At 51.2% G+C, this 18,465-nt stretch overlaps 3 protein-coding genes across 3 annotated transcripts; 1 reads left to right on the forward strand and 2 right to left on the reverse strand.

The window, feature by feature from the left end:
* Positions 1–497: 497 nt before the first annotated feature.
* Positions 498–2,491, reverse strand: eqxF (Equisetin cluster transcription factor eqxF; the record flags this gene model as incomplete). Its single annotated transcript, XM_014684637.1, has 2 exons — positions 498–1,880; positions 1,976–2,491. 2 exons carry the CDS (start codon positions 2,489–2,491, stop codon positions 498–500), a joined length of 1,899 nt encoding a protein of 632 aa, XP_014540123.1.
* Positions 2,492–7,992: 5,501 nt separating this feature from the next.
* ENA5 (Sodium transport ATPase 5) lies at positions 7,993–11,383 on the reverse strand (the record flags this gene model as incomplete). The annotated part of the gene is made up of 3 exons (XM_014684636.1): positions 7,993–8,685; positions 8,757–10,198; positions 10,249–11,383. 3 exons carry the CDS (start codon positions 11,381–11,383, stop codon positions 7,993–7,995), a joined length of 3,270 nt encoding a protein of 1,089 aa, XP_014540122.1.
* Positions 11,384–16,217: 4,834 nt separating this feature from the next.
* mus-18 (UV-damage endonuclease) lies at positions 16,218–18,068 on the forward strand (the record flags this gene model as incomplete). The annotated part of the gene is made up of 2 exons (XM_014684635.1): positions 16,218–16,718; positions 16,806–18,068. 2 exons carry the CDS (start codon positions 16,218–16,220, stop codon positions 18,066–18,068), a joined length of 1,764 nt encoding a protein of 587 aa, XP_014540121.1.
* Positions 18,069–18,465: the final 397 nt, after the last annotated feature.

The following is an 18,465-nucleotide window of genomic DNA, read 5'->3' on the forward strand; positions in this document are numbered from 1 at the left end:
CAGGTACGGAGCAGTCAATCGAGATTTACAAGAAAATGAAATGGCTCGGTCCATGAACAAGGAAAAGTGTCGTAGTATGGTATTCGCCAATAACAACGCCGAAGTGGTATCTGCAAGCATCAAGCCCACCAGCCAGGACCAGGAAGTGAGACTTCTTGGTTTACATCCTGGGCGACCAACACCGCCCCCCAACTTAAGCCCCCCCCCAAAAAAAAGACAAGACAAAACAAATAGGCCTGCTCCAACAATAGATGCAGCATGTGTCAGGGTCTCATAAACAAAGGCCCCATAAAATCGAAATGATAACCATATACGGTCCCTCCTCTTAATAGTTTCTGAGCCCAACTAGTGATCATGTTCCTTCATATCAAAATTACGTGATGCGAGACGTACAATCATAGCCTTTCGGCAAGATCCGTTCATGGTAGCTGAAACAGCGCCATTGCGTAGTGTTGAATCCGTACGCGCAGCTTACTCTGAAATCGGCGGCAGATACATCATTGAGTTTGTCCAGCCTCTGGGGACTCGGCCCTTGCTCCGGGAGCATCTAGTATCACCATGAGAGCTTTCAAGATGTGGTATCCCGTCCGCCAACACACGCTCTTTTCCTGCTCCCCAGCCCAAATGTCAACGCAGCTAACAAGGGTCTCGAGGATGAGCTGTCGAGGAGGTATAAGACATCCAGTAGCAGCCGCCTCGCTTAGTGGAGCATCTTGGCGTAGCATGTGTACACAAGTGGTCAAGGTTGCCGAGAAGATATCAAGTACAAATGGCCGTCCGACCAAATCAAGTGGTTGAGGAGTTTCTGGGTCCCACAGCTCGCGGTAGTGAAACAACAAGGCGAGTGAGCACTCCAAGGATGACCAGTACGATTCCGGAAACATGGTAGGTCCATCCGCGTGAAGAGCAAATGGTCGATGCATGACCATGAGGCACCGCCTGAGGAATATGTCGATAGTAATGCGCTGTAGAGGCGCTTGGCAAACGCGATTGGCGTGTCCCATCAGCTCTCGGAGCTGGGCATTGTACCGCAGAACATCGGGGTAGGATATGGGGTCTCGTTTCGAATTCATCTGCGCAAGGATATTGAGTACAACGGGAAGACCCTGATAGAGGACCATCTGAAGGCTGTCCGGGGCACGCCAATGTGGCATATTTTTGAGACCGCCCAACTCTTCCGGCCGGGTCAATGGAGGCATTCCCGTGCACATGGACACTTTGATGTCAAGGTACAGAATTGTCAGCCACAGCTTCCGCCGTATCTCCTTTTCCACTGGGTCCCGTAGTTCTTCGTCGTTGTCGTTACGTTCTTGCGGTAGACCAAGAATGAAGGCAAGGCGAACCAAATGGCCCATGAGCGTGTAGGACGAATCCATGGCCCAACATGTTGCGTTGCAAATCTGCTTGGCTACAACCATGAGCGTAAATGCCCTAATCGTACTGATCGTGGGGCGGAACATGAATGGCGTTTGCATGATGCATGCCTCGGCGGCCATCATAAACTCTATGGCAATGGGAGGATCGGTTCCGGATGTGAAGCAGCCGAGGCCCAGGACCATGAGGAATTGCGCTAGCCAGCATAATCCGACAGCATTTGGATCTTGCCAGTAACGGTGGACTTCCTCTTGAAACGTTGACAAGTCCAAGACGGGATTGACAACATCCAGCATATCCACATATCGGCCTAGGTATTCCTCAACATTATCCTTTTCGCCAGATATGAGTCTGGTGATAGTATCACGAGCATAATATTTTGTGGCGCCGGGAGTTCCAAATGGGAAATTTCCTGGCAAAGAGAAATTTGCTAAACAGGCATTTGTAGCTACACCCTCCAGAATTTTAGCAAGGGGAGACTGTGATATTGGGGTGAGTGATCCGATCTGGAGCGAAAAGGAAATGGCGTTAGCAGTGTTCACAGCCAGAACTGGGTCGAAGGCCCTCGATATAAGGCATGGACATTGGGATAAAAACATACCCTAGCCATCAATTCTCGCCAATGGCTCGATCCTCGGACTTTGTGAGTTATCTGCCATGGCGCCAACTGGGGCTTCTTGCTGTCCGGGTCTATTGGCCCCCCCGCAGGGGCAGTAGGGCAAGGAAATTTGCCGCCATTCGGTCCTTTGTTATAACTGTAGTAGCACTCTCGTCCATTGCCGCTAGACTTGCATCGTCCACAGGGAAGCTCCTTATCGCATTTGACCTTGAGACGATGACAGCGGAGACAGCTAAGGCAGTTGCGCTTACGCTTGCGAACAATCCGTTGACCCTCTTGATTGCTGGCAGTGTCTTCCGTAGAATTTTGAGCTGGCGTGGAGTCCGTGGTGATGATCTGGTTCGGTTCCGGGCTCTCAACAGTTGTCGTTGGTGAAATCAAGCCGTTCACTGCTACTCCACCATGGTTCTGTGATACGGATGAGGCAGGCGAAGGGCCACCAGCGGGCGAGCTGGCGGACGTGTCTCGTGTAACTAGCATGGATCCTGGCGTTTGCATAGTTGGATTCGATGGGGATGCTGAAGAGTTGATTGACCCTGAAGTTGGTACTCGCGCATATCCGACAGTGTTGTTCGTCAGCACCGATGAAGGCGCTGTTGAGCCGTCGGACCCAGGCGCGGTCGTTCCTGCCACATCGAAACTACACCGAACTCCTGCTTGAACGCATCGGGTACATGAAGGCTTGACGAGATCGCATCGCCTCTTAAAATGGCGACATCTGTCGCAGGTCTTGACTTCTCGCATATGGGGCATTCCTCCCCTGTGAGATGGCCCGTAGATGAAGGACAGAGGCGGATTAAACTACGCCACTCACTCTATAGGGTCAGTTTCGTCAAGAAGTATGGTTGAGGGAAAAGGGCAAGATTCCAAGATTCCGCTCTTCGATTATCAGGTAAATGGTGTCTTCGTGGTTGCAATCCGACTGCGCCGGCACCGTATTGCTGATGAAAGTCCCGCAAGCCTTCCACAATGTCCGTTCACCCGGCCTCCTTTCATAAGCTGTGTGCTGACAGATGTCAAATCTCGATGCCCTTAAAAGCGAGCAGGCGCTCTCACGGAGGAACGGCTCGGCGAGACTGTGGCCTCTGTTCCGGCCTGGTCCTACCACTTTTGGAAAGGAGGAAAGTGATGTTGAGTGAGCAAGCAGGTCGCGCGAAACAGATGGATGATTGACAAAGCAGGACTGCTCAACGCTACGCAACAACGGGGCGCGGGCGGTAGCCGAGACTCATGGATAAATGAGGAGCCAACTGAGATCGTTGAAAAGGATTCAGTGACCAGGGCTGTCAGTGGCCGCAGGGGACAGAGGAGGTGCCACCTCAAAAGAACCCTGAAGCTCTCGAATACTGTCTGTTGCTGTAGCCTGCCAAGCAGCCTGAGGTGAAATCGAATAGTCAGCCGTGCTTGGCGACGGTTATGGACGGAAGCCGTTTAGTGGTACTATGGCAAGGCTGAGAAGAGCAAAGACGCGATAGAGGTCCCCGCGGCGCTCAAGCACCAGCCAGAGACACAGACTTGCAGGTTCTTGTGATATCTCAATTACCCCAGCAGATGTAAGATTGACACTGAGTCCAAAAGACGACTGATCACGTCTCTGGCTGTAACTGCAATGTCCAGCCAAATGTCCAAGTGGTCAAGTAGGATGTGGGATCCCGTGCTTATTCCGAAAGACCAAACTACTCATGTGGTGTGCGAGCCCGCTTGGTTTTTTTTCTACCTCTAAGCCTTTTTTGGGGCCATTCCAGCTCGTTGTGCCCAGCAGTAAGCAGTCCTCCGTACTCAACACGATGGCCAGGGGGTAGAGAGAATTCGTCTAGTTGGAGGGTCGCAACGACAATGGGGTGGCATGAGCGTGGTGTGGAGACAATGACTGAAAAGCCGAAGAAGATGAGGATTTACTGGCCCACAACCCGGACACGGGAGCGAGGGACTCTGGCGTGAGGCCTGTGGAGCTCTTCGTGGTGGTGGATGGGCAAATGGAGTCAAACTTGCTCAGTGAACCAAGAAGAGGTGAATCATGGCAGCAGAAACGCCCGTGGATATTCTCCTGGGCAATGCCTGGCATCCTTGCGACTATCTGGAACCACTGGAAATAAAGTTCATGGTACTGGTACTGGGTTCTGATACTCTGCAGCCGCGAAACAAACTCGGTGGCGGCTTTGATCCCCTGTCGGTGTCGTGATGTTGCCGGCACTTGTCTGGTCGCCGACCATGAGGCTGCTGGTGGTCAAACGAGCCCGCACGGGACGGGCTGGGATCAGGTCGAGGCTGCTCAGGCGAGCCCGCCGCGTCGGCCACTTCCGCCTCTCAATTTTTAAGGCAACTTCACCTGAGCCACGGACTATTTTGCTCTTTGAACAGACGTGCGGCGTGAGGGAAGTTATCGATCCAGCCATTCCAGTAATTCGTGGTCATCAGCCAATACTTTTCCATCACCCACCACGCTTTCTGGTAACATGGATGCGGCTCCCCATCACCCTGTCCAGAAACATAATGCCACAGCAAAAGTGTGTGAAGGTCAAGCAGCGGATATTACCGTTGCCTTTAGTGGTTGCTTTTGGCGGATGGGGTTCAGTGGATAAGGTATCGTACGTCTCGATAGGACCCATATGACTCCTCAGAGAAAAGCTTGCGAGCTCGAGGCTCTCGATTGCCGTATCGATCGTTGACGCAGGATTGGTCGGTCTCGGCCGAGTCGTGAGCAAGTAGTCTGTTGTTCGGTTCTTTGGTCAAGGTGGTAGAGAAGGTTGAGATTCGGGCCATGTTCCCGCGTCTAACGCACAGGCTGTTGAAACGTTGGGAGACGATTTAAGCACGCACTTCGCATGTATGTACTCCGTACGGAGTCAATAGTAGTGCCAGGGGTTTAAGCCACCACTTGGTACTCCGTACTTGCGTTCAGTGGCTTGCAATTCTGGTGGTAGGCAACGGTCAAACGGTGGCGGCACGGCGACTCTAAGACAAGTAGGGATCGATGCACATACAGTGACAACGGCGACTGCTCTTGGCTGGATCGAGGCGGCAGATGGACTCTGCTTGCGTGGGGTTTTGCATATTCTCACCACACTCATGCATCATCGGTCCGAGACTCCATCGAATTGGTTGGCATGAGCTTGTCGCATAGAGTTATCAGGTGCTGAGGTCAAGGTTGTCGTCCCAAGCACCGAGTGCGTTTGCTCACTGTCTTCGCTTGTGGGGGACGTGCGACTGCGAGGGAAGGAAGGTTCGACATTCAAATGTTTTTGGCTCCTGCCTTGAGCCCTTTGCTGTTTCTTCCCAGCACAACTCCCCATAAGCCACCCACCGATCCAACTTTTGGCTCATTTGTTCGAAACCACCATCATCGCCGCCCTTGGCGCAGCATGCTTGGAAACAGGGCAGCGTCAAAAGTTTGCACTACTAGACAACCTGGTACCTGTGGCACATGTGGCAGCAGGTAGGCAGCCCTATGCTTGTTTGGTGTTAGGCGTCCTGGGCCCAGATCGACAAGGTCTGTTCCGTGACGGCAAACCGGGGTGCCAAGCGCCACAAAGCACGGTCCTCCATCCAACTGTTCGATTCACCCATCGTCAGCCATCAAAAACCTGTTCACGCACTGCCTAGCAGGCGATATCAATCAACATGAGACTCATCGTCTGTTGTCCAAAGAGCACGTGGCCATCCATAATATGTTCTGGAACGAAAGCCAGACGCGCCACTACAGCATGGATTTTCCACCACGTCCGGAAACTCAAAACTATCCGGGGTTAGCAATGCATCCTTGTTTGAACTACGCACGGCCTGGAGTCATAATGACTGCGCTTACATTTCCGTGTTCTGGCAAAGGAGACAGAACTTCAACCCGGGAGCCTCGACATCCGTGCGATCAACAACGGACAGTGTTGAAATGATCTACAACGACCGGCCCATACTCGGCAGTTTCTTGTCGTCTCTCGGTTTGGTAGGCGCCCCAGTTATCGAGACACATATCCACTAAGAAATGATGGTTAGGTGTTGACTTTGCCCGTTAGCATCGCTTTTTCGACCAACACCCATTTCCGGTGTGGCTATATCTGATGCCGCTGTGTTATGCACATGGACGGCAGAGGTCACAGTCTTCGATGGTCAGTCGTTGGCCGATATCAGCCAAACAATATCCACTGAAAAGGATGACGATGAGGACTAAAATCCGCCAATATTGCTGTCCCCGAGCTGCCTCTGAGACAACTTTCGTCGCAAGCTCAGCCACAACATGGAATACTCAAGGAGGTAATAGGCCTTGTCAAACAGATTATAGCCTACTAGTGGTTGCACATTCGAGCTGAATGACCATGCTGCTGCATGCATGGCGCAGCACTAGCGTGGTAGGACACATGCAGAACTATTAAGGTAATCCGGGTTGACTCCAGCATGGTGCTTCGATTCCGACTTCCCCGGAAGGGGACCACGAGGGATGGTCAGACCAAGAGATACTGACTACGGAGTACTAGACCGTTTTGTCCGAGGTCCTATGATTCGGCCTCATTCTCGAACTGGTAGGCAACCTCCCCACAAGGCCTATATTTCGGACGAACATTCCTGACACATCAACTCCAGACAGCTTAGTAGCCCTATCAGCATGGGGTAGCATTGTCATGTCGGCATTCGCATCTCGCATCTTGTAAGCCCCCAACCAGTGATACCCGAATCTCTAGTTCCATGAGATATTTGGGGCTAGTCTCGAATGTAAGTTCCGATACGTCTTCTTCTAGGGACGCGTTTCTGTTATTGCGCTGTCAGAACATTCACCATTCTATCTTACACTTTCATTGGCAGCAACTAAGATTTAGTCACGATGCGTCGCATCTGTTCTATGATAGCTTAGAGTGCGCGAAACCTGGGCAGTCCCTACTATAAACACCCGCATCGTGATGCGTCAGAAGGGAGCGGATTAACGATTCATCACCGCGCGCCGGCCTCGGTTTTTACATCTAAAATAGAGTTTCACCCCAAAAACTTGAAATAACCGAATAAGCAGGATACTTGCATCGTGCTTCTACTATCATTTCTCTTAAGAGGGACACAACGCTCTACTCAATATCCGATAATAAGGTCTCTGCTCGTCGGCAATCCCTGATTTTCTTTCCCGTCGCTCATTATCACCCATCTTCCAACAATAAAAAGCCCTATTATAACTAAGTCACCGTCCACGAAACCAGCTACTCGCAAAACCTCGGTTTTACTAAGCTCCGGAAGCACTTGCTGACATCGGCCAAAGCAATCAAGTCCGTCGCACGGCAAATTTTCAATGCTAGCACCGAGTTGTTGGAAACATCACGTCAATTTTCACGGCGGAAAGAGAAGCTCAATTTGACGATATACTGCAGCCGATATTCACGAGGAAGCTTTTCTTGCTAAACAAAAGGCTCGGCTGAATCAAATTAATCGTGAAAAACAACAAAGTAATTCAAGCTACGCGTCACGTGGAAAAGAAGACGGACAAAGCTGCCAAAATAAAGAGAGGGAAAAGGTACGCAACCTCGCTTTCTTTATCTTGGCACCTTTTTTCAGCCTTCTTCTCTAGGTCACCCTTAGCTTTATCTACTTCGTTGGTGTTTTCACGATTTTTTTGGATTTCATAATCTCGGAAAATCTGCACAACATAGCCATAAAATTCCTATCTTTGGATAGTCTAAACGACCTATTCTATCTACTTTTACTGTACGCCATCTTCTACTTTGCATATTTTTGACAGCCTTGGCAATACGAGGCCTCTGGCCAAGGTACGACTTGGGTCTAGGAACCAGACCTAGCTCACCTTTCCTACAAAGCCCTGTGGGCAACCCCTCAATGTAACATACTTTCTTTTTCACACGCAACGACATACACTTACCGTAAAGCATCTTCTTCGCCAGCTCTGCTTGACTCGGTGAGCCAAGTAGGGCACTCATCACAAAGGACAGGTTGGCTGGCATTTGCACAACCCCACTGCAGATGAAACAAGCAGTAAACATGTTGAACCTTCCCGGTTCTTCCTCATGTCAGAAAGCTTCCTTTTCCCCGTTGGCGCCGGTATGACGACCCCTCGCCTCAGTGTTCGCTTCGCTGTCAAAATTGGACTCGTCTTCATCTTCGCTACTCAAGTTACCACCAGTGAAGTAGTGACCAAAGGTGCGAGTCTCCAGATCAGCCTTTATGTCCGAGGCCTTTCTCGCTTGACGGCGGTAGTATACTCTCTTGGCCCACTTCCATGCCTCGATTCCCAAGAAAAAGAGGAAAGCCTCAACAAAGACAATGCCCCATTCCCAGCTAATACCCGCGTGCTTGAAGACGACTGTGTTCAGGCCAGGAATATAGATGATGGGGAACATGGTGACAAAGCCTGCGACGATAGCCCAGAACAGGAACTGGTTGCGCCAGGCGTCAATGATCCATTGGGTGAAGTATCGCTTGCTCTTCGGTTGCATGCGAAAGAAGGATCGGCGCATGTTGACCATTTCCCAGGCCAGGAAGAGGGCAAACCAGGTCAGGCAGGCAAAGGTCGTGGAGCGAGCGCGGAAGACAACCCTGCAATCTTCGGAGAATTGGTTGTTGCAGTTGTCTCCGAGGTCAGCAGCGCCGTTGCCAAAACCGTAAAGAACAAGGACGAAGGAGGCGAGGCAGAGGGCAGACATCCAGAGACCGTAGACAACCATATCGACCAAAAGTTCGGGTGTAAAGACACCTTGCTTCAACTTGGGGAGTGTTAGCCATCGTGTTTCCAAAAGGAGACGCGCTTGCCAATACGGTTTGTGCGGTGACTTACGTTTTGTGGCGGTCGTTGCATGATATCAGGGGCGGCAACCTCGAATCCGAGACCCATGTCAGGCATGCCAGAGGTGATCATGATGATCCAGAGGATCTCCACGGGGGCCAGAGGGAACACAGAAATACCACGCCTGTCCTTGAAGGCGAGACCGACCAAAAGAGTGCATGCTTGGGCAATATTTTCCGCCAAGACATGAAGAATAAACTTTTGAATATTATCAAACATGCGTCGGCCTTCTTCAACAGCGTTAAGGATAGAGGCAAAGTTGTCATCCGTCAACACAATATCGGATGCCTCCTTGGCAACGTCAGAGCCGGCTTGGCCCATTGCGATACCGACATCAGCACGCTTTAAGCTAGGCGAATCATTGACACCATCGCCGGTCATGGCAACAAAGCGCTTTCGACGATGAAGAGCCTCAATCATGCGAACTTTGGTCTGAGGGGCACATCGTGCCACGACGAGAGGGAGAAGGGGGAGCTCGTCAATTTCCTGGTCAGTTAGTCTGTCGAAATCAGAAGCGGCCATGACCATAGTCTTGGCAACATCTGTAGCAATCTCGTTCATCTTGGATGGTAGAATCCCGACTTCGAGGGCAATGGCACGGGCAGTCTCGGGGTGGTCACCAGTCAACATGTGCACGCTGATACCGGCTTCATGGCATTTTTGCACAGAAGAGGCTGACTCTGGGCGTGGAGGGTCATATAGACCGATGAGACCACGGAAGATTAGATCTTGCTCAAAATCGCCACGCTCCAACTCAGCCTCGTTGTCCTTGACGTGACGAATGTCAGTTCGGCTAGCCAGAGCCAAGACACGAAGGCCGAGGCGGGCCATGGCCTCCATGTTCCTGAGCACATCTTCCTTAATATCCTCGGTGAGATCTTGTATCTCGTCACCTACCGCGTATCGCGGGCAGGAATTCACAAGGCGTTCAACGGCACCCTTTGTGAAAAGCCACTGCTTATTGGTTTCCTTGTTCTCGAAAATGACAGACATCTTCTTCACATCAGAGTCGAATGGGAACTCGGCAACTTGTTGCCACTGGGCTTTTTCGCCTGTGGAAAGGCGAAGGCGATTCCAGTCAAATCGTGAGGCAAACACTTGCATCGCAATCTCTGTAGGGTCACCGCGGCCATGCCACTCGCCATTCACCTGGTTTACAGTGGCGAGATTGGCAAGCGAGGCAACGTTGAGATACTCCCTGAGCGTGGCATCTTTAGTAACAGCTTCAGTACCATCAATAGGCTCACCATCAGCGTCATTGCCGCGAAAGTTGATGTCCTTGGGCTGGGCAAGTTTGAGGCCGAGCTGTCCGACTGTCGGGTTAAACGGTTCGCTGGTGGTGCCGACGGAGTATGTCCCACGACCGGGAATCCACGCCTTCTTGACAATCATGGTACCCTGGGTAAGGGTCCCAGTCTTGTCGGAACAGATATCTACGGGCAAGTTAAGCGATTGACGGAATATATCGGGGTGTGACGCTTACTAGAAACCGCACCAAGAGCCTCAAGGCTCTTCAAGTTGCGCACAATGACGTGACGCTGGACCATTCGTTTCGTACCAGCAGCCATGGTGATGGTAAGAACAACGACCAGTGACGCGGGGATCATGGACAAGCCAGTTGCGACAGCATAGATGATGACCTCTTGCTTGGCGTCAAATCTGTTGGCACCGAGAACAATGATAGCGCAGATGATTGCAGTGCCGAGGAGGAGTAAGGCAAGCTTAGAGAGCTTCTTCTGAAGGGGAGTACCAACATTCACGCCGAGGAAGCGACCCACAGCATCAGAGAATGTGAGAGACCATGCCTGCAGCCAGCGACCGAAGCTGGTAGTGCCGTCCTCCCGACGCTTAGGCTCTCGTCGACGGGAACTCTTGCCACGAAGAGCAGCAGCAATCTGACCGATTTCGGTGTAAAGGCCGGTGGCAAATACAACACCGCGCGCTCGTCCCTTGGTTACGGTTGATGAACTGTAGGCAACGTTGAGGCGATCGCCTGGTCCGGTATCATCAGCGTAGGTTGGGACGGGTTCCTTGCGAACGGGGAGTGATTCTCCAGTGAGCAAAGCCTCGTTGGTCTCAAAGTTGACTGCCTCAATGAGACGGATGTCGGCAGGAATAGTGTCGCCCGTCTTCAGTTCAACCATGTCGCCGGGAACGATTTCGGCTGTAACAACAGTCTCATTGTCGCCATTTCGAATGGCTTGAGCAGTTGGCGAGCTAAGTGACCGAAGAGAGTCCATGGTCTTGGCGGCCTTGAATTCTTGGAAGAAACCCACGACGATGTTGAGAATGATGACGGCAGAAATGACGCCACCTTCAATCCAGGACTGAATTCCAAACGAGGCAGCCATAGCCAGGATAAGTACAAGCGTCAGTGCATTGGCGATTTGCCCGATAAAGATCTTTAGAGGCTGGACGCCGTCCTGCTCGCCGAATTCGTTGCGACCATGTTCCTCGAGGCGTCTCTTGGCTTCATCGGTGCTAAGACCAGCCTCAACGTTGGCTTGGAGCTGATGAACAACCTCTTCGATTGTCAAGGCATGGGCAGGGGCGGTCATGGGCTTGTTTGCTTGCCCAGACACATGGGCCTGCACATCATCTTTTTCCTTAGCCGCCATGATGCGAACAAAGTAACGGATTCTCAGATCTTTTCGTGCTTGACAGTGTGGTTTTGTTGTTCTTTGCAAATAGAGAACCAGGTAGTTGCTTCAAGTCGGCACCACGCAATACAGTCCAATCAACTGCTTTGCAGGGCTGCTACTGCAATACCAAGAATCGCACAAGTAACAAGAGGGATGAATAAGGGAGAGCCAACAGAGCCAAGATCAGGCGGGACGCAAGTCCTTTTAGGTTGAAGATTCCATGGTGGGTGACCTGGCGAACAGATTGACGAATTGACGATGAGAGAAGTGCTCAATGCCAAATGTCAGCCTTTGACCACCCAGAAACAGACCCGGTCGGAGACTCCATCCCTGGTGGGAAGGGAATAGCGTCAATTCGTCAGTCTTGGCAAACTCGGGCATGGTCAAGGTTTTGGTGACGGATGGTATGGAGTAATACAGTGTGACACAGTCCACCCGACCCTCCAGCATAAAACTCTAGTTGACACAGAATAGACTTGAGCTGGAGGCAATTTGGGCTATTATTAGCATTAGGATCGCCGCCACTCTGCACAGTTTGCAAGATGTTTCGACGTTGCGATACTGGTGTTCTCGGAGCAAGTGTTGTGGTTTGTGGTTATGTTTGAGATGTGTATCGTAAGTCGCACAATCGTGCAGGAACACCGCATTGTCTTACGAAGGTTCCGCCGAACACTAGCAATGGCGGGGTTATATTGCTGGGACCAGGGCAGAGTGCCGAGCTGTTAGATCCAATGGTAATTGGCTGGGCGTATGCAATACGTCTAGTTTCTTCCGAATGAAAGAATCGGCACTTGCTTACCGTCTTTGAACCCGTGATAGCATTTCATTCAGGCTGAATGTCGCATCTATTTTAGGTTTTCCGTAGCTGAATTTGGAATTTCAAACGTTGTGAGCGCCTGTTTTTCATTATTCCTTTCTAGTTCCTGTCAAGTCAGCAGAGACGAGTAAGATAAGATGATGATGGACTTGGGTCCTCAGCAAATCCGGGGTCAGGGCTGAGTTTGTTTTCGTTTATACCGGATGCCCAACAGTCACGAGCGGTAAAATCCCAATGCAGAAAAACCTCACAGTCCCAATGCAGTTTATGCCATGATGCTTGATAATTGCTCGCAACTCGCCATGACGACTCCCAACGCATCTGCAACTACCGCGCCCTCCAGCTGCATGTTGCTAATGTAAGCGAGAGCACTGGCATCCTGGACACTGTGTCATGGTTTACGAACTGGGTCCAGTTGGTCTTGGCGGACCACTGATAACGAATAAGCATATCCAGACGCTAGGAGATTTTCGCCAAGCCGTTTGGCGCCAAGCGATAAGTGCGTTATGGGCTGCGCCTCAAATTCCTGACGGATGGGACCTGGAGTCGAGATTTCTGGATCCTATGGGTCACTATCCTTCGGGCTCTAGATGTCTAGTGGCCATGCGGGTGGATTATGGTGGCGATGGCTTGCGGGTGTGTGTGCGTGTGTGTGTGTGTGTGTCTGCGGGTGGCTTTGCTCGTCCTCGGCTTTTCGGCGTTGGGCTCTTGGGCTGTTGGTCGTGAGAGCAAGCGAGAAACTTGGTTTAACCGACTCTTGGTGTTTTAAAACCTTCTTCGAAGCCCCAGAAAGCACCTAGAAAGCACTTGTAACAGAAACCACAGGTTGACTCTGAGCTAGCCCCTTGGTACAACAGCCGGTTGTGTCTCCTCCCTGTGCAGTACAGTTGCTAGTATTCGTTGTCGAAGCGACGGCGTGACAGATTGTATGCGGAGATATTCATGACCACAAGTTGTGCTCGGGCCGTTGGCTGTGACATGACTGCTTGGGGCTCAACTTGATTGTATGTAGTACTACTACGTAGTACGACTGCCAACTATCGCATGGATATGGTTGTTCGTCATCTGGGGAAACGGCTCTTCAGTTCCCCCATCCCGCGAGTCAGGAAGATGCGCTATCATGCACCTCGCAAACCTCACCAGCTTTCTTGACAAAGTCTATCTTGCATTATTTGTTAGTCAACACACCGACTCTTTTCAGCCAACTCTCTGTCTGAAGCGCCGGACCTGTTGGCAGTCATCGGCACTCACAGCGTGTAATGTGGTTAGTAATCAAGTAGCCCTTGCCATCCAGTCCTCTCAAATGAGAGAATCACCCATTCTTGCATAAGGCTTGGCCGAACCGGAGGGAGAGCACGGATACGGCATGTCGGTAAATGGTCTTCAACCGCTGGGTATAGCGCAACTGCTGGTTGTGATGTCGTTGGTAGCCAAGTCCCTAACATACCCACGGTTGGGCAGATTTTCGTGAGGACACCGAACCACACGACGTCGCGGGAGCGAAAGAGCCTGTGCTCATCGTTCTCACAGCCTAAACACGTGTCTTGCTTAGTCGAGGCGGAAGCGTCATGTAGTCGTCAAAGATGTCCGGTGCTCCGTACCTAGGTAATGTGTGTATAGTCGGCATTGGGGACACGACAGTTGCGGGTAGCGTCACACAACACGATTTGTTGATGTGCCATGGGTAGCATTGATGGCACCGGGGTCTGGTCGTAACCGTAACACAAAAAAATAACGCGGCCAATAATGCATACGGTCAATTCATCAGTTTTAAGGTGTGCACGCGATCGGGAAAGTTCAGACATGGCAAAGCCAGGTGTCAATGTCCTTTGCGGACAAGAAGGGAAGGAGCAGCCCGGCCTGCCTGCTCAAGTGGTTGGCTGCTGGTCTCTGTCGGCACTTGTCGCACGTGCAAAGTCCTTGTTCGGAAAGAGTCAATGCGTGAAATAATACTATTTGGATTCCATGCATCTCTTCACTTGCGTCACGCCAGAGCGCAAGAGTCTGCATGTCGGACGGCTGGCAGCTCCTGCTGCCTCTTAAAGTGCACTTCTTCCTGATGGCTTAAAAACTTGAGAATTTCACACAGTTACCGTGAAACGACATGTGTTGGCATTTTCTTCCTCATTTCCCGATTGTTCGCTATCGGTTTGCAACGCCAATAGCACTTTCGTACAACACCTAAATCATTATTAATAACCATATATTTTACAATCGAAAATGTCTCAAGTCCTCCGAATCTTCGCTTTCATTCGAAGAGACCTTGATGTGGCGTTGCAGGTGATTGTTGCCTTTCTTGTCGCAGTCCTAGTGGCAGTGTTGTTGTGAGTCTACCCAGCTGTACTGTTACGACGGAATTTCAACGATTACGTGGAAGCCCCCAGACAAACAAGGCTAATCAAGCTCTGAATAGGTTGTTTTGTGTCAACATACTGTATCGCCTATAGGAGCAGCGTCGCCGCCGGCAGGAATGGCTGCACTCGCCAACAAGAGCCACGGATCTCCTGATGGCTCGCCGTAATCTTCGGCTATCGGTGCGTCGTATCGCCATTGACACGTCGGCCGGTCGGTGTAGTGTTTACGCACGGAGCTTTGGTCAAGTGACGGGTAGAACCTGGTGAGCTCGCGGCCCTGTACAGTGTACACCTGTCCGGTAGAGACCCATAGACTAACTGCGTCTGTCCCCGGGATCAAGCAAACTATGTCATAAGCCTCTTGTTCGTCGAACTCAACATGGCGGTGGATGCTCACAGAGTTGGTGGCTTAGAAATATGCCACAGATACAACGTGCTAGCATATGTCGGCGTCGCAATACGTATCCTTACAGACAAAGCGACGAAGAACAATCAGCCACGGCTCTCCTTGGTGCGATGAACTCTGAGGGCGAAGTCTCGGAACTGAACGAGTGCGGACACTTGTTCCACTCCGAATGTTTAGCAATTTGGTGGCTGGGGCATCAAATGCATTGTCCGGTTTGTGGAAATCAGTACTAGGAACCAGAAACTCCTCCACAGCAAGTCATGGAGCGCGCTGCTAGCCGCGGATGCCATCAACCCGGCCAAGAGCCTATAACGGACCTATCGCTTGATCTGCTAGATCAGGCCTGAAACTTCTTGGACGGCGGAATGGACTAGACGGAAGAGACGTTACGTTATTAGTGACGCATTGTGAGGGAGTATGGATTTGTTGCGTTGTTTCGCGCAGCAGTAGAGTACTACAAATATACCAGCGTTTGTTTCGACAAGAAGTCATAATCGAGGTGGCCGCGGCCGTAGCTACAGCATGTTCCCATTTTGGGGAGAGTTGGGCGCCGTTCTGGGCTTCCATTCGCCAGCGTTGCCAAACGTCCAAACGTCCAAACGCCCAAACACGTCGATTTCGGAGCTGTCACGCTGGGAAGCGACCCGGCCCCGCAAGTGGGTCTATGACGGCTCGCGTCTCGCACCATCGATCGCCGCCGCATGACTTCATCAAACCGTCCCCGTCGTCATCGAGAAATCTTGCCAGCGATCGAGTACTCATCTTGGGCCACACAACATCGTCTTCATGTTCAGTAATAAAGCCTGACTAGGGCCTTCCATCACTGTGGCATTTTCCGGGGAACAGTCCGTGTTGGGAAGCACATGACGCGCCTTGCTGCCCTCCAAGCCCGCCAACTGCCTCCAGATCCATCGGAGCTCCCTCTCCGGCCATGGAACGGTGATATCATTGGCCATTCCTATCTTCCTGTTGCTAGTCAAGGGATGTCTCGCCGTTAGCTCATGGACGTACATCTCCTTTGCACAATGGCAAAGGTTGGCCGTGCCATGGGCCTGGACCGTTTACATCAAGCCCATGCTAGATGAACATGCTCCTATTCTTACACAGTCAGATCAACATCACCCTTTCATGCCGCCTGTCAACCTTTCGATTATAGTGCAGCACATATTTCGAAACTTGTGTCCAGCTGCACTTGTATGCACAGACTTGATCTCGGCCTCACGTGTTGCAGTCATGCCGCCCAAGAGAAAGCACAGTGAGACGCACCCAACACTTCAGCGAGCAGAAGCACCCAGGCGGCGGAGCACTCGCCGGGTTAAGGACGACGACGGTATTGATGCTGGGTCCAATGAAAGCAGGGCCAAGTACACTGATGGATTAAGCTCCAAGGAGAATGTTGAGCGTGCCATGCACAACTTGTGGGAGATGGAACACAAGCTGCTGAATGAGGCGAAAAGGCAGCGGCTGGCCATTGAGGCCTCTAACTTGGAGGCTTTGGCTGCAAAAGAGGACGAGGCCTACGGCAGCCAGGATGTAACGAAATCCTCGATAGAGTGTATGGACGCCGTGGCTACGTCAACTGGTACAGCACGGCAAACAAAAAGCGACAACGACATGAACAGTGTTGAAGAAACCGCTTCACTAGAAAACGAGGTGGGTGAAAGAGGGGCCAAACGTCCGCCTCCCGTGAATAGTGACCAACTGCCTTTGCCGTGGACAGGGCGACTTGGATATGTGAGTGCCCCCTCTTATGGGAAATGGAAATCCGCTCGTACAGTTTCCGCCTTTCGATTCCGGAGTCGGGATGCTAACAACTTCTAGGCATGTTTAAACACCTACCTTCGCACAGCAAACCCTTCAGTATTCTCTTCCAGAACATGCCGCATAAGCTCCATTCTCGAACACCGACATCCTCTTCAAGACCCATCACAACCGGAGCACCCCACGAAGAATCGACCCGATAAGTCTAAACCGGCCGACCCAAATCGAGGGCTTCGATATATCCAAGACATTGGACTTAGCAACGCTCGAGATATTGTTAAAATGTTGAGATGGAACGACAAGTACGGAATAAAGTTTATGAGGCTAAGCAGCGAAATGTTCCCTTTTGCCAGTCACGCAGAGTATGGTTATAGCTTGAGTTTCGCATCTGAAGTCCTGGCCACAGCTGGCAAAGTGGCCTCTGAGTTGGGACATCGAGTTACTACGCATCCGGGTCAATTTACGCAGATTGGCAGCCCCAAAAAGGACGTAGTAACTGCATCCATCCGCGATCTGGAGTATCATGACGAGATGCTTTCGCTACTCTCTCTTTCCGAGCAATTAGACAGAGATGCCGTCATGATTCTACACATGGGCGGCGTGTACGGTGACAAGCAGGCAACTTTGAATCGGTTTCGCGAAAACTACCAAAAGCTCTCAGAGGGAGTTAAGAACAGACTGGTTTTGGAAAACGACGACGTATCTTGGAGCGTGCATGACCTACTACCCATTTGCGAGGAATTAAACATTCCACTTATACTCGACTTTCACCATCACAACATCATCTTCGACCCCAGCGTTAGAGAAGGAACACAAGACATCATCGGCCTCTACGACCGAATCAGGGCAACGTGGACCAGGAAGAATATCACGCAGAAGATGCACTACAGCGAGCCGGTCGCGTCCGCTGTTACACCTCGCGATCGCCGCAAGCACTCGGCCCGGGTGAAGACGTTGCCACCGTGTGCAACAGATATGGATCTCATGATTGAGGCAAAGGACAAGGAGCAAGCCGTGTTTGAACTCATGCGCACTTTCAAACTCCCGGGTTGGAAGTTGTTCAACGACATTGTTCCGCACGAGCGCGCGGATGAGCCAAGAAGAGAAGTCCCCAAGAAGGCAAAGAGAAGTGTCGGTGGAAAAGCACAAGTGAATGGTACAACGGAGACTATAAGTGCAGCTCCAGAGCATATCTTGAGCGCAGATGATTTGAACATGGGCGGGCCGGAGAGGAGAGTATATTGGCCGGAAGGTATGGAGGAATGGTTGAAGCCAAGAAAACGGGAGATCAAAACCGGCACAAAGAATGGTTGTGACAAGTAGGACTTTCCTCATGTTGCATGCCAGATGAGGTCGTTTTATTGAACGGCCAACACAGCCGGGGTACAGAATACGCAATTATGCCCGTGGAGGAGAAAATGTATCTTGTTCCATCACTCATTGAATTTAATGTAATATTTTTAAAGTGGGCATAAATTGCGAGGGAAGCAAGTCGCGACCTCCTTGGTGACGAACAGAGAGAAAGCCTACCCTAGATGGGATCGGGAGGAAGTCATATGGGCAGACGCAACCATTGGGTGAGGATCTACGTGCATCAAGGTAAACAGGAGCAGTGAGTGCTAATAGCTGCACGGCGATGATTGCATAACATACTTACCTAGATACCTACTTGAGTATTGACGCTATTGAATGGCCAAGTCGGGCTGTTGAAATGCCGTAC

Source organism: Metarhizium brunneum, chromosome 3 (assembly GCF_013426205.1).
Source record: "Metarhizium brunneum chromosome 3, complete sequence".
In the NCBI taxonomy this organism is placed as follows: domain Eukaryota; kingdom Fungi; phylum Ascomycota; class Sordariomycetes; order Hypocreales; family Clavicipitaceae; genus Metarhizium; species Metarhizium brunneum.